We start from the raw sequence: 16,095 nt of genomic DNA on the forward strand, positions 1-16,095 counted from the left end.
GCATAATATTTGCAAACCATAATAATAAAGTTGCAGCATCATGTCTGTGCCACTGTTCTTGTGATCTTTATAAGTGATGCTGCTGTCACTTCATTCTTACCATGGTTTTTTGTTAAAAATGTTTTGTCTGTTTATTCACCTTGCTGACAAGGGGATGTAACTAGGTCAATCTATCTCTATTATTACATTAATTGTAATTTTCCATTTTTAATTAAGGGAACATAGAACATTTCCTCTGTACCAATGGCACATCTGTTTCTGTGGATGGTAACACTGCAGTGCAACAGCGATAATATTTTCTTTTGTTTTTCTCATGCATGCTTGGTTTTACTTTTAATGCTTCTTCCTGTTACTATTATTAAAGTTTTTTTTTTTGTGGTTCCACACATTAAATGGAAATATTCATTTATAAAAGTATGAATATTTTTATAAGTAAGGCAAAAGAAGATAGGTAGACTCATTGTCAAATCCAACACTTGTTTAAATACTCACATAACAATTACTGTTGCCGTGTCTTGGATAGGTATTCCCATGTGTTTCTCCCTCATGCCTCTCCCTGACGCTGTTCTGATGGTGGATAGGTCTTTTCACCTGCAGTTCTTCCAGAGTGGGATATATGTTAGCAGGTACAGCAATCTGCTTGAAATATTTTGCGTAGGTATTTTACAAAGATCTACGATCCATTCCTGTAAATAAATGGAAAACTCGGAGGGAAAAAAAAAAAAACTCACAACAGTGATTATAGGTGGGTTCTCTCTGAAATGTCAGAGTAAAATTTTAGCTAGATATTGTGGAAGTTTACATGAGGTTTAAAAAAATGTGGTATCTTATAAATAATGGTATCTGTTAGGGTAGTGGCTGGAAAATGGACTTTAAAATTCTAATAAAGGCCATAAAGTCCAAAATAGATARTATGACTGAGTATTGTTTGCTTTAAAATATTGCAGGCTAGAAATCAAATGTATTTAGTGAAGTGTCTTTATTTGTTCATTTTTGTTCATTTTTTTTTTCACCAGGGACATTAGTAAGAACAAAATTCATCTGGGAAGTCATAGGTATTACTCTCACCATTTGTCTTCCAAAGTGAATATTGGAATTATTTTTAAAGCCTTGAATTATCTTAATTCACCTCAAATCTATACTGTGTAATATTGTAAACTCAACATTTGTATGTCTTTCAATTAAAGTATTTCAAGTTAATGTAATTATGTACGTGGCACACAGGAATGTGAAATGTTGTTTGAACTGAGATTTCAAGAGCTTGAAAATGTGGAAAGCTAAATATTATAAATGGTTTTAAAAGAAAAAAGGTGTGATCAGTGTAGTTAGTCCATTAAACCTTTAGTGTGTTTTGTTTATTACTGAGCTGACAGTTTTTACCTGTTAAGCRTGGTGGTTAAAGGATTCTTTTTTATTAGAGGTGAAGGGACATTTTCTTTACTCTTCAGAAGAGCGGCTGAAAGATTTCCATTAAAGAAATTGTGAATGGATTTGTATGACTTTGAACTGATAAATTTGAACATGTAAAAAGGTTTAGAGTGCAAATGATTATTTAAAGTAACCARTAAGTTTAGCTTTCCTGTATGCTTTGAGACTGGTTATCAGTATGTAAATCTCTACTCTTTACAAAAAAAAAAAAAAAAAAAAGTAAGATTCTGGGTGGTTAGCTAAAAGGAGCGTAAAAGATTGATACTTCCTTACAAAATACTGGCCAATAACTTTTGAATGTTTAAGCATCAGACAAGAAAGCTATCATAAAACAGGCCTAATGCCATCTTTATATAGAACATCTGGAAGACTTTTCTCAATTAAAAGCAGATGTTGTTTCACAACTTGAGCTTTTCCTCTTTCTTTATGACGAAGCTCAGCTTTTTTTTTTTTTTTTTACATTTACATTTGTAAAAAGTAAAGAATTTTATGTTGACTTTCTTGTTTTTTATCCTGAATTGTTAACAACCAATGTTAGCATTGTAAATTAGACTTTTTTTTTTTTTTTTTTTAAYTTTTCCCCCAGCCTCAAGATATTGGATCTTCGCTACGGSGTATGAGGGAGGAGAATTCATTGCTACATGGGGGGAAGAATAAAATAATAAAAAGGAACTTGAAGCATGCTAGTCTGTCCTGGCTCTGTGTCTKTCTTTTGCAAAACTTTCTGTGAGATGACAGGAGAAAGAGAAGGAGGCAGTACTGCTTAGCAAGACTGCTGCAGTTGTAAACTGGTGATACAAGATTTTATGTAGTCAGACCTAACAGAAGTTCAGACTTGATCATTACCTTGGCTGTATAATTCTTCAGCATTTTCTGTTAGATTCTAAAGGTGGATTATATAAGTGTTAGTGATTTCTTCTTTTTGCTCCTGTATGCAGAGAGACTTGTCAAAATGTTAGGTTTGAATGAGAGCTGCCTTTATTGTTAGGTTTGTTGCTTCACTTCTGTTAAGCGGACTTGCGAGTGCAGCAGAGAAGAGCTAAATTGCACACTTTTGCAAGGCATTTTAACATGTGAATATTTGACATAAAACTGGAAAAGGCTGGTTTGCTGTTGGGTAAATCAATTGCTATGTTAAGATCCTGACCTTTTATTCCTTAAAATGATCCCAGGTATTGACGGTCCTTTCTGGAGACTGATTTGGGAACTGAGATGTTTTTGTGCATCTCCCTTGACCAGGAGCACTAAAAATAGTGTTGTAAAACAGCTAGCTAAGCTAACTTCAACTGTCGTAAGAGATTTCTTCAGATCACTTTGAATGCTTTTTTGTGTGTGCCGTGCATCAACATTTACTAAACAAGTGTATTTTCTTTACAAGTAGCTTTGTCAGAAGACATGAGTGGTCTTACAAACCGATCAATGGTTTGTGGAGCACATATCAAGTAATTTCTATAGGTCTCTTAGGGGATAATCAAGCCATTTGTTGGGCTGAAACTCCTCTTGAGCAAAAGAGTTGCTTAGATTATTTATGGAGTTATTCTCAATGACTCATAGTGGGACATACATTTTTCCTTTTGTTTTCTGCAGTATTTCTTGCAAGTATTGCTTTTGCTGTGCCTTTTTATTGGTAATTCTTTTCTGTTTTGATAGCTTAGAAATAATTTGAATACATTGTGTAGTGTTAAGGTTTATAAAAAKGTTACCTTTCAGCCACTTTCTGCTTTGAAAAAGTCTGTTTTCTTTTCAATTTTGTTTATAACGTAGAATTTGTCCCCTCTTGAACATATCCTTTGTAAAATAAGCCTTTACTGCCTCCTGTTCTGTGCTGGTTAGTTTTAGAAAGCTTTTTACCACTCCCTAATACATATGTCAAGAGAAGATATTAATACAAACCTATGAACATCTGTTGGAGCAATTGTAGTATATGTGGAAAAGGAAATTAATCAGAGGTACAAACTCTCTTGAAAGGAAGGAAATTTTGTTTAGGGTCCTGTGGCAGCTTTAATTCAGTTCCATTGTTCCACAGTGGTGGAGGACACGCAGTCCTGTTTTTGGTGTTTATCATCAGTTGCTCCATGGAAGACTTGGACTTGATGAACTTTAGACTTGGCAGGTAAATGAAGAGGAAACTCTGCAATATGTTGGGGAAAAAGTGCAGTATTAACCTTCAAAATACTATTGCACATCTGTTCTGTTCCTGATGTATTTCTTTCAAAGCCATGTAATTCAAATGTATGCAATTAATATCACCTCAGATTATTAACGGAAAGGATTCTAACAGTATGATTTGTATTGTGTGATTAATTTTTTTTTCTCATTAGGCTTAGTTATTGCTTACATACTAATCAGTCAAGGGTTTTTTCTTTTTTATACTTGTGGCTTTAGGTCTGTCATGAGGCATGTGATGGTTGAAGATCCTAGCTCCTTCCGTTCTTTAAATAACAGGGGGAAAAAGAATATTCTGTTATTTATTTATCTGTTTTACAGTTAGTCCCTTTACTGGAAAGAGAGTTTCTTACCCCAAAGTGAGGACACAGAGAACATCTGTCAAACAATTCCTGGTGTGCAGGGGGTTGGACTAGATGACCTCTAGAGGTCCCTTCCAACCTTAAGCATTCTATGATTAAACTCTATGRTTTGCAGCTTTCCCCATTTTCCCATGGCCTGGTAGCTCCACTCCCTTTACGCCTCTGCCCACACAGAGCTGGAAGGTAAATGAGGTCAGTGACTGCAGAGGGTGACTTGGGGAGGTGGCAAACGGGTGCAGGGAGCAGCTTGAATAGTGTGCACAGAGCAAGTTTAGGAGTGAGTGGGGTGTCTTGTCTTCGTAGGAAACAAGTGCCCTGAGAAATAATAGAACAAACAGGTTATTTTATAGCCTTACATTCCAGATTCGTGTTGACTATAGACACAAGAGAGAAAAGTTGAGAGCAAACCTGCTCGTATTGTCCACGTGCGTCATCTGTAGGACTGTTAAGTGGTAATTTGTTTTTTGAGAATGTGACAAAATTTAATTTCTCTATTCTAAATCATAGAAAGCATTTTTATGATCCAAAGCAAGCTCAACTAATGAGTATTAGTTGAACTCTGTTTAATTCTGTTCTTTCCCCTAAGAACTTCTTTCTGTTCTTGTTACTTGAGCAGATTGCTAACATCTATAAGGGAAAGTAATGCTGTAGTAAAAGAAATCAGTAATCATAGAATAATTTAGGTTCAAAGGCATGTAGAGAGATCATTTGGTCCAATCTTTTCTACTATGTTAGGATACAAGATACAATAGGACAGTGTATATCCTGATGTATGTATATTTAACAGTACAAACTTGTCATCTACTGCTGGTCCAACATGACCTTTTAGGTCAGCCTCCCCATAAAGAAAATTTTGGTTCTTGTTCATTTTAAGTGGTGATTGCGAGCTTATAGACATCTCTTTGTGCTTCTAAATACTTTCAGTCTCAGGCCTTTCACTAAAAGGATAGTTAATATATGAGTGGGTACATACAGGAAAATAGAGCTCACGATTTATAAGTTTGTATGGCACCTTCTACAATGAGCTATTGTGACTACTTCCTATGGTAGCTGAATATTCTGTCTCTTAAATCCATGTTTGAAAATATGTTCAGATGATTATGTTTGCAAGTAAAAAAGTTAAATTTGTGATTTTGCTATATAAGTTGTTGTGCAGTTCAAGTTGATATTTGAATAAATTAATATATAAAACATTGCTAATACTGTTCTAGCACAGCCACCAAATTGTGTAGAGGCTATTTTGAAGACTCCATTACCCCAATGATATTAGACTGTACATTTATCAGAGGATGTGTGCTATCAAAAACAGCTATCTTGATACTAGTTCTTGCAACTTGAAATTCAATGGAGAGGGACAATGTAAGAAACTCAATTTCCCAATTCCAGTGTTATCCTCATATGAAGTGTATATTTAATTTAGGAAGTATAAAGAAATACAGCATTTATAGGCTAAAATAAAAATTTAAAAATCTATTTCTGATTAGACATATCTAGCATTAGTTTCCATGAATGGAAGTCTTTCATAGCAATAGTCATTTGAAGTAGTTTATTTCCCTTTTCCTTCTCTCTGCTAGTTAGTTGCTGCATTATAGCTGGCTGCCTCCTTATTTGTGCCAGCACATCGGTTTGTGGGCATCTCTGTGAAGAGGATTTTGGAGCTGATCCTGTAAGAAAGATAACCTAGGAAAAGAAGCTTGGGGATTCTTGTTTGGCTTCACTCCCCCTGTTAGCAGTGCTGTCCCCCGGGGAGCTTTTCCAGGCGGAATAAGGAAGCGTTGCATGGCGCTGGAGTCCGGGCAGGGAGGATCTCAGCACCTCGATCTACTGCTTCTGTGGAAGACCGCCTGGCGAAACCAGGCCCCTTGGCCTCGGGAGGCACCTGCGTTTTCAGGCTGTTCCACTTCCACAGCGGCGTTTCCACTCGTGAGTGCCTGAAGGTTACGCCAGGTTGATGAGGCTAAACGCAAAAGGCCCTTGGGGGATCTTCACATCTGAGGTTCCTCAGAGTCAGATGCCCTACGTGGACTCACGCCTGCACACAGTGCTACACATTGTGTACAAATTTTCTAGTTCTTTAGAAAATAYGGGATTCCATTCGAAAGCATGGCAGCAAGAGAGTTGTGAATGTGGCACTTCCTTCTGCAGCATGATGCCATGTTTATTTTCATTCAGTTTGTGTTTTAGGTACTGTCAAGTTGATAGTGTTCAAATCCAGTGCTCCCTCTTGGATAGTTTTATAGCTCTCCTTTTGGCAAAGGCGGGTATGAAGCAGCATTATTTGAGAAAGTCAGGGCACTTTTAGCATAGAATAATAGCTTCCCAACACTAGTGGAAAAGTAGAAACATAGTGGAAAATGAAGAGTGACTCTAGAGGTCGTGTTTGGGAAAGGCTAAGAGATTTGGCCTTTCACAAAGCATGACCTTTCGCAACTCTCTCGTGAGGAGAGTTAAATGGATTCTTTTCTCTAGCTCTGCCTCTCCCTTTCCTCAAGCAAGTTTGTGGGGGTTTCTGCAGTAGCCCAGAAATGCAGTACTTTGATGAATTCTGCACATTTCTAGCAATGATCTTATGTGCCCATCAAGGTGTCATCAGTTCTCACCTGTGCTAATAGTGTAGCATTTTTACTGTAAGTATCCACTTACAGTGGAAAACTCTTAAGTTTAAATGAACAACCCATGATTTTGCAATGTTTCATCAAGTTCTTTAATGAAAAATAACTTCCTTTTCATTTAAAATATTTGGTCCTCGTTTTAAAGTAGATTTTTGGCAATTTGCAAATCTGATGTTAGTTATAATTTGAGGATTAGAATAGACAGTGATATATGGAAAGGGCTCTGATGCTGTTTTTATTCTATATGTATGTACCACGCTTTGTTGTGGAAAGTGTTGCTATTCATCTGCTTCAATTTCACCGTGGATGATCACTAAAGATGGCTTTCTGATATTCTTTGCTGTTTGCATTGTCAGTAGAATACATCCTAAATCTGTAGAACATTCAGAAGAAATTAAAATAGCAGGATTTTCAACCAGAAACGTGTTTATTAGTTTTTTTCTGGCTTAAAAAATTACCTGTGCTATGAAGTTTTATAAAAAAAAAAAAAATTGTTTTTAAAAAGTTTTTAGAAAAAAACTAATAGAAAAAACTGTTTTAAAAAGCTAATTAGAAATAAGGTAACAAGGAATAAAAGTGAATGCACCAAGTAAAATGTTCATGTTAAGAGTTCAGACTCTTTTTTTCTATGAGACCGTGTTTAATTATCTAACTTCTTAGGACCAGAAACTTAAGAGATTGAGTATTTTTTTGAAAAGCAGAAAATGCATTAAAAATATTTTTACATATATTTCTCTGCAATCATTTATAGGTTTATGTTCCTGCTATGAAAAAAGGTATAATGCTCTGCTTGTCGTGTTCCAGCCTCTGGTGCATTTTGGTGTCTTGGCAGCCTCAATTCATGTTTTGACATTCTTCCTTCAGTGTTAGGGTTTTAGTTCTCACTGTATTTTTGTTATGTTCTTTTATTCAAAGCTTCTTTATTTAAACTACTTTCCATTTCTATTTTTCTGTGGCATGACACATTCTAGAAATAAACCATTAAATCCTGGGTTTCTATTTAACAGAGGACTAAGTCACATATACAGTGCAAGGCTGTGCCAATGTGTGATGATTGTTGATAGGCGTGTGCTGTTAAGAGGACGAGATGATAGATATGCCATTTGTAGGTCTGTTGGGCCCAGTGGTATATTCAGGATTGATAGGCAACATGAGTATTTGTGTTAATTCAACTCTAATCCACACATCTYCTTGGACACTGAGCACAGCTTGTCCAGTGCAATTCACCTCTTCCTAGGTAATAATTTCTAACGTGGAAGCTGTTCCGAGCTTGTGCTTGACCTTTTCCTTCTTGTGCCTAGATACAATATAACCTTCCTTATATCATCACAATTGCATGCAATAATCAAGAGACRAGCACAATCATAGTTATGCAGCAGCAATTAAGATGGTTGCTCTTCTTTATTTTTCCCTTGAAGTTACCTAAAAATGTGTGTGCTTGTTCTGGTGTTTTTATTAAGCATTAAACTGAAAGTTCTGTGACAATATCTACTGTAACAAAAATTTTATTTACAGATAATACTGAATTGAGAACGTATCTCTGTGAAGGTGGAGTTAATAGCCAGTTGTTTCATGTGCACCACTATAGGATTCTCTGCACTGAATTCCATCTGCTATTTTCTCTCTCGGGCATTCGGTGTCCAGGGACCCTTTGCCAGCTCCTCAGAGACAGCCTTTGTGCTGAATAACCCGGTACTGGGAGTTCCCTGAAGCAACCACTGACAGAGTCTTAAAAAGTTGCTCTTACTTTCACGTATTAATGTGGTGTTCAGCCAGGCTGCAYGGAAGTAGCGGTGGTTGTCCCTTCACTGGAGCGTTTCCTGCCTCCCACAATCTCCCTGTTTTTCCTCAGCAGATCACAGCTGCAGTCGCCGTCTGATCAGGCAGCTGGCAGATAATACAGTTCTTAAACAGTGCTTCTATTTAGCCTAGTAATTTCAGACCATGGGAGCTGTATTTAAGCTGAGCAATAACTTTTCTTTGGCACATAACATAACTCCTTTATCATCACAACCTAGCTAGTCATTCTGCTACTTTGAATCTAAGAATTATACTGTAGACTGATTGCTTTCCAGCTACCCTGCTTGTCTGTATCTTTCTGCAGTATCTTAAATTGAAATTAGGTACCCTCATCCCTTCATCTTTTTTTTTAGAGTKTTTAGCCTGCATGGGGAAACACTGGTTATAGATTTTGCTTTCTGCCCCCTTTTGAATTAGAAGTGCTCTGAGACTTCTTTGCATTTCCTGTCTGAGAGTCCCCAGCTGCTGATTTATCTTCCCCTTTGCTTGAGGGTTTCAAGTTAGGATTTTGGCCCTAGAGGACATGTTTGTCCCAAACCACGCACTGTTCTAGACCTATTGGCTTTTCCACAGTCTTCAGATTACAAATTCTCTTATAACCACTTTAATTTTTTATGCCGGCAGCCTGATTTGATTTTCGTTCAGAAGGAGTCAATCCCTTCTATCTCGTTACATCTGTTCTTTAGTTAATGGATCTGGACACCCACTCCCTCTATTTTTGYAGCTGCACTCTGAGACTTTGCCTTGCTTGCGCTGTTAATCGCCGTGTGTGTTAGAGCAATTCAGGGAACAATGCCTACCACCATGTAGTAATGAACTTCCTACACAGTAGCCTAAATTTTATCTTGATTTCTTTCCTGCCTCCGTGTCACTAGTATCCACACGCGTGTTCCAGCTCTCACTGGGGAGCTTTTGGTGCCTGCYGGATGCAGAGGCAGCAGCAAAGCTGCTGTGCTGCCCCAGCTGAGAGCACAAGCTCGGCTGCCTGCGACCAATTATCCCAGTATTTACTCTTTTCCCTCTTTCTGGCAGAAATCAGTGTCCCTGAAGGAGGATATTCTCAATACAAGAGCGTATTTATCCACCCCTTGATTTTGAGAACCTACCTTAGATATAATATTTTCTCTTCATCTGACCACCACCTTCAAGAGCATTATTAAACTACTCCAGTTTCAAGAGGGAAGCACTAAAATGGCTAAAAAGCTGCAAGAAAATCCTATGGTGGAAGAGTAGCATTGATGCCTGCGTTCATACCTCTGCCTTTGAGTTCCTCCAGCTCAGCCATTTCTGGGCCTGGGACTGAGCAGTTTTGCTGTGTACGTTCCCTTCCAGCAGGACAGCGGGTCACGAGTCCTCCAGTACACTAGGCAGCCCACGGTATTTAAATGTTTGCATACCTGTGAGTACTTGGAGGCCACGTTAGTCATCTTTTCTTCTCGAATCGGCCTTAATCTCCTTGGATGTTTTTTCCTTGATATTAGTCTCTGGATTTGAGGATGCTGCTGCAGTGGCCTTTTCATATTTACAGCTGAGTTACTTCAGCAGTGTTATTCCCTTTACATAATGGCCCAATCTCATGGTACAAGCCAAGTGGCTTTTACAATGAAGATAATTTATAAATGGATTGGGCTCTATCTCCATTTAAATTCTCCATCTGCTTGTGCTTCTCATCTTGCATGTCTGCATAGCATTTTACTTCACTTAAGGTCAGGTTTTTGTTTATTATTGTTTGCTTTAAGTGGAGGTTGAATTCCTAAGCWGTATACTGTCCTGTAGCTTCAGTGTGTAAAGCCAGGAGCTATGGATATAGCCCCTTGTCGCCTGGCTTTACAGTACTGCCATTGAAACTAGCACAGCCTGGTATTTTAAAGCTATTATACCCTATTTTAAAAAGTAAAGTATAAATAATGCTTTGAAATATTTTAGTAATTAGAAATTATACACTAAGCRATTTATATTTTTTAAGAAAGTCTTTTGACTGGTAGGGTTTTTTCTTCATCAGCCAATAACTGCCTGAATTTCTAGAACTAGCTGTGTTTTAGCTTAGAGCGAGCCCTGTCAGCTTTTACTTAAGTTATGCCCCAAAGACCTGATTTGAAAATACTATTCAATTCATACCTAGGCTACCAAATTTGAAAGCAGACTAAAGCTATTTCAAGCATGAAAATAAGTAGGTGCATTTATATTTCCACTGCAGTCAAATTCTCTTTTATTGTTTAATTTCCCTCAATGTCTCAATTTTGGCAAAGTTCAGGTATTCATTGAGGTACATTATTTTGTCTCTAGAGGGCTTTTTAAACATAGTATTTACTAGTCTTTTTTTCATGCTGTGAAATAGTTGTCATCTTTTATGACCTTCTTTTCATACGTTGCAATTTAGATTCAAGATATTGGAACATCCTACCAACCGCTTTGGTAGCTATTAGCTKGGTTCCTTTTCTTTCATCCTCTGAAAATTGCTTGTTTTTCATTTTGCTTATTCTCCAAAATTCAATTCCTGAGATTTGATATAAATCACAGATAAGTAATGCTAGTTTTGGAGAGATTCTTTCATGTGGTGCTTTTCTGCACTGTGTTTATTGGTTCTGATTTTTGAGACATGCTGCTTTCAAGAGCCACTCTGGTGATTTATCTGTTTTTAAGATAACAGGCCTTCATCTTACTCCAGAATTTGTATTCTGATGGTTTGGATTGCTTTCTTCTGCTTGCTTCTGCTTACTATCATATGTACAAGRGTGAGCACACGTGTGCAAACACACAGACATAAGTCTGAGATGATTTTGGAACCATGTGAACCAGTACTTTCCTATGAAAAGTGCTAAAGGACAATATYCATCTATGTCTTCTTGTGGACTGTGCATTAAATATATTAAAAATGTATTTTSTGAAGTTGATCATAATCACTGATTTCATTTTTGGCTGAAGAGCCAAAACTAATTCAAGCAAAATTACGTCCAGGAATGATTGTGTAATGTTTCTACTTTGTAAATAAAATGCCTTTTGGAAATGTAGCTACTAAATAATAGTGTAGGGAAACACATGATCACAATTTTTGTTCTAAGACAGGTCTGAGAAAAGTTTTAATTACAGAAGAGCGATTTTAGAAGAATGTTCCCACTCTGCTTGTCTGCTRTTGTTACTTATGAAAATCTCTGCATGTGTAAACATGCTGTCAAATTCACTTATCTTAAAGACACTCAYTTTTGATACTGCATTAAATGTATGAAACACATTTTCATGCTTTTTACTAGCATCCTGTTAATGCACTGAAATATAAAACCTTATCTTAGATTTTTTCATATTCTTTTACTGCCTCTATGTATAAGGCAATTTAGAAAATACTCTTTTTGTGGTAGTCCTGAAACTGTTACAGATTGAAACAAAAGCTTATGTAGTGATTTGTACCAACTGTGAGGAAATCTTTTTGTAAATATCCAAAGAAAATATTTAAAAACATAAATAAGTTCCATAATTTCACTAAGGTTTAGATCTGTTGTATGTGTAGATGAACTGTGCATTAACTTTTATTCCTTTGTCTTTTTGGGGTTTTCCAGGCTCGGCGCAGAGARGTTTTTATCCAGGAACGATATGGAAGGTTTAATCTCAGTGACCCATTTCTGGCTCTTCAAAGAGACTTTGAGGCAGGTGCTGGTGATAAGGAAAAGAAACCCATCTGCATGAACCCTCTGTCCATTTTAGAAGCTGTTATGGCTCACTGCAGGAAAATGCAAGAAAGAATGTCAGCTCAGTTGGCTGCTGCTGAAAACAGACAAAAGAAGGTATCCTGCAACTGTTTTTTTCCCCCTTTGTCTTGCTCTTTTATGTGACTTCTTAAAAACTTGTATCTTTGTCTAACTTGATTGTCAACAGAAGTGCTAAAATGTTTTCATTTTCGGTTGTATATATGCTGAGGTGCTAGTTTTCTGGTGATATTTTGTCTGCATACCTCATTTTTCCCATTAATTTATCTCTACCTATAGAAGAAAAACAATTGGTAAGAGTCAATGGATTACAAAGGTGGGCAGCTCAATATAACCTACAGAGAAGCGTTATCATAGTATTTTCTTTTAATCCACCATTAATGCYTATATTTGTAGAGGATCTACAGTTGAACCCTCAAATAGTGAAAACTGAAAAAAAGTTTTGMTGTCATATGAGGAAACTGATTAATAACTCAGTAAAAATACTCCTTATAGTTACTCTTTATAACTCTTAAAATAATATATACTATTTCTGAGTATTTTGGGCTTGCTGCAAAGAAAAAAAATTTTGGAACAAGTATGTTGCACAAAAAAGCAGTCTGCTATACAAAATATAAAATGTTTTCATTTTGATAGTGGAGTATTGGCATACCACTGTGAACTAACTTATCTTTTTTTGGAACTCCACTTTCTGTACAGCAAAGTACATTTTAAATTCTCCTTGCTGCCCTAAAAATCTGTTTTAAGCACACCGCATGTTTTAACAGTTATCTTGATATAATGCATTGTACTCCAGACTTCTTTACAAAATTTTGTTGTGCATTTTTCTTTAATATTTTAGATTGCAAGCCATACAATCGGTATAGGAGAGCTGAGGGAGGGGCTTCAAAGAAAAAAGGGGAGGAACRGTAATATAAGAGTCTTATTTAGACCAATTTTTGTTGCATAATTAGAAAATAATTGCTTGCTAGTCTTTGAATCACTCAAGTGGGTGTAACTTGGATTGAATGTTTTCAGCAGCTCAGAAATAGAATTTTGAAAACGGTTTTATGTTTAGAAAAGCACAAAGGCAATTACGTTGGAATAAACATAATTTTTGCTAGTAATTTCTCTAAGGGAACTAAATACCCTCACAAAATTATTGGCTGTAAATGAGCAAATCTTTTTTTTCTTAGTTCTGTTAATTTTCATGTAAACATTTGCAATCCATTTGACTTAAGAAAAACATGTATACCCCATCCAAACAAATCAAATACTGTACTGTATCTACTGATATWTATGGTGTGTATGTATATATATATATAATGTGCATGATATCTAGTTCTTAAAACAATGATTAAGCTGCTAATTAATAGCCTATAATGAACTGTTCTACTTACCCAGAACAATTTTTTTGAAACTGTATAATATTTAATGTTTTCACATCTTATTTAGATAAGAGAATCGAAGTTTTGTGGGGGGAGGGATTGTCCAGAGTTCTACTAAATTATTTTATCTAATGTTGACTTTGGGGGGGGCGGGGAGTGGAATTAATGTAATTCTGCTATTACATCTCTTTTTCTCCTTCAAGTGCTTGTCTACGTGTGCACTTACTGTGGATGTTTTCTAACCAGAACTGATACTGAAGGTGTTTTTGCTTCATCATTATTTAGATGCTTCTTGGCTCTGGTTTATTACCGAAGTGTTTATCCACAAGCCTGCATCTACAAAAAAAGATGCACTTGCTTTTTTGTTTCCCAGAAGAAAACTAGGYTTATTTTTAATCATAATTTTAAGAAATAATTTCATCTTTACTTTGCATCTTGATTCTTATTCTGAGTTATGCTTCACCTCTGTTGTTCTGCATAATTACTTTTTGGGTATGTGGTTACAGATTACCTTCTTTTTCTCTCACTATTTGCATTAATACCATATACAAACCATCCACTGAGTGTTTTACTCTCCCTTAGTTTCATAGTTTTCTTCCTCCTCTCCATCTCTCAAACCTTTCTGTGAAAGAGGTAATGAAGGTGTGTTTTGGGGCATTTCTATATGGTTAATTCTTAATAACAAAAAAAATTTAAGCCCAGGCAAATGTGACCTAAACGCAGAGCCAGCTGCACATGCTCCTTCCAAGAGTGGTGCTTCCCTCTCTAAATGTGTCTTCTTGTTTGGAATTGCCTCACTGTCTAAATTTTAGACCAAGTGATGAAGTCTGTGAAACAGCTGTGTTTATTTCCTCTGGATATTATTGGACTCAAGCAGGCTAATATTGAACGCGTTTTCCTGGGGCTTACTAAAATAGTGATCCTTATAGCATTCTTTGAATAAAACCATAATCATAAGGAATAAATCATAACAATGTAAAGGAATGCAGGAAAAAACAAAAGGTCTGCAGAAATGACTGTCAGCTCTAGGTTACCTTATACCAAATACCTAATCCAGATTCCATCTGCTTTGTATTAAGTCTTCATCCTTTTCCATTTCTTTGAAAGCCTCTTTCCTGGAGCTGCTGACCAATTCATTTTGAGGTTTCCTGAGAATTCAAAGCCAGGTCATCAAAATGACAGTTTTTGACCTGTCAAGTGTTTGTGGAGAATATTGGGATGCGGGCTCAAGGAAAGAAATGTGAAATTCCTATGGATGTAATTTAGTCTAAACTTCTGCTTGAATCTGACCATCACTAGCAGGCTATAAGGTCCCCTCTCAGTTTGTCTAGCTGAGCACTGAAATTCTCCAGGAACAGTGATATAACAGTCTTTCTGCATTACTCTTTTTGTGAAGAATTTTTTTCGAATGCCCAGTCTGAATCTCTTAAGCTTCGGTTTATCACTTGTACCCTATATTATGGGACCCCAGCAGACATTATCATGAAGAATTCGGCTCTGTCATCTTTGTCAGGGGCCTTCAAGTAGAATAGGCTGCTGTTAGATCATCCCTTAGTCTCTCTTTCACCAAACCAAGCCAGCCAGGGTCCCTCAAACCTTCTCTCACAAGGCATGTTCTCTCACTGATCTTTCAAGGACCTCAGTAGCCCTTTGCTGTACCCCRTAATTTTTTTCCATATCCCTCTATACTCTTTCCCCAAATCCTTGGATAAATTTCCAGATGTTATGGTTCTGTGTATGCATTTCACAAATGCAGTACATTTCACAAAAATCGGGTCATAGCTAGTCTATAAACTCATAAATAATTAAAGCTAGCTCCAAACTTGTCAACTGAAGGATAAAATGTAGTGTAAATACTCAGAATCTTTTTCTCCTACTCAGGATGCTACAGCCAGAAAGAAAAGGTGGGGTGGGAATAGCAAAGGAGAAAATACACAATGGGAAACTGACGYTCTTCTTGTCAATTTGAAATTAAAAACAGAACTGCTAGTATTAGGGATTCTCAATTTATATGCTTATAAATAAGACAGTGTAAGAAAATGGTAAGACAGTTATACCAGGTATATTCTCTTGTTAAAATCTACTTGTAATTATTTAAAAATATTACAAGATCACTAGAGTTATTTTAGAAAGCATCCAAAAGCAAAATGGACTGAATGAAGTGAAATGGTCTATTGTAATTTAAGATGGAGCAAAATGGTCTATTGTAATTTATGATATCTAACAGGAGTAATAAAGTACAGATAAATTTGATTAAAGCATTTTCAGTATAATATTACTGCACTTTCAAGCAATCAAATTACATAGAATTCGCACAGTTCTTGTATTCTTTTTTCCCCCTCACAGTTGCTTGCTGTCTGTGTTTGTCACTGCAAATTGATTCTGTGAAATGAGAGAGATATGGAAATCCTAGATAAAAACCCACAATTTTTCTGCTTATGAAGAATTGTGAAAGGGATCTTTCCTAAACATACTTTAATTCTAATAGCATATTAATTAAATTTGCAATTGTACGGTCATTAAGCTAACTGGAGAGATATTGTTGCTGTATTGGTCATTTTCCAATGACTGATAATGCATTTTATTTTTTATATTTTTAAGAATAATCTTCTCACTATTTCTAGTAAGGGGTGAACTTGGCTGTGTGAACTGAATTGCT

General features: G+C 36.3%; 1 protein-coding gene across 1 annotated transcript in view; it reads left to right on the plus strand.

Annotated features, from left to right (window-relative positions):
* Positions 1-16,095, plus strand: part of CTTNBP2 (cortactin binding protein 2) — a 78,200-nt gene that overhangs the window by 20,359 nt on the left and 41,746 nt on the right. The window contains exon 3 of the mRNA XM_026033220.1: positions 11,923-12,147. Within this exon, the coding sequence (XP_025889005.1) occupies positions 11,923-12,147 (225 nt within the window). The remainder of the gene's footprint in view (positions 1-11,922; positions 12,148-16,095) is intronic.

The sequence above is a fragment of the Nothoprocta perdicaria genome, unplaced genomic scaffold (genome assembly GCF_003342845.1).
Source record: "Nothoprocta perdicaria isolate Ctin4 unplaced genomic scaffold, notPer1 scaffold_125, whole genome shotgun sequence".
NCBI lineage: Eukaryota > Metazoa > Chordata > Aves > Tinamiformes > Tinamidae > Nothoprocta > Nothoprocta perdicaria.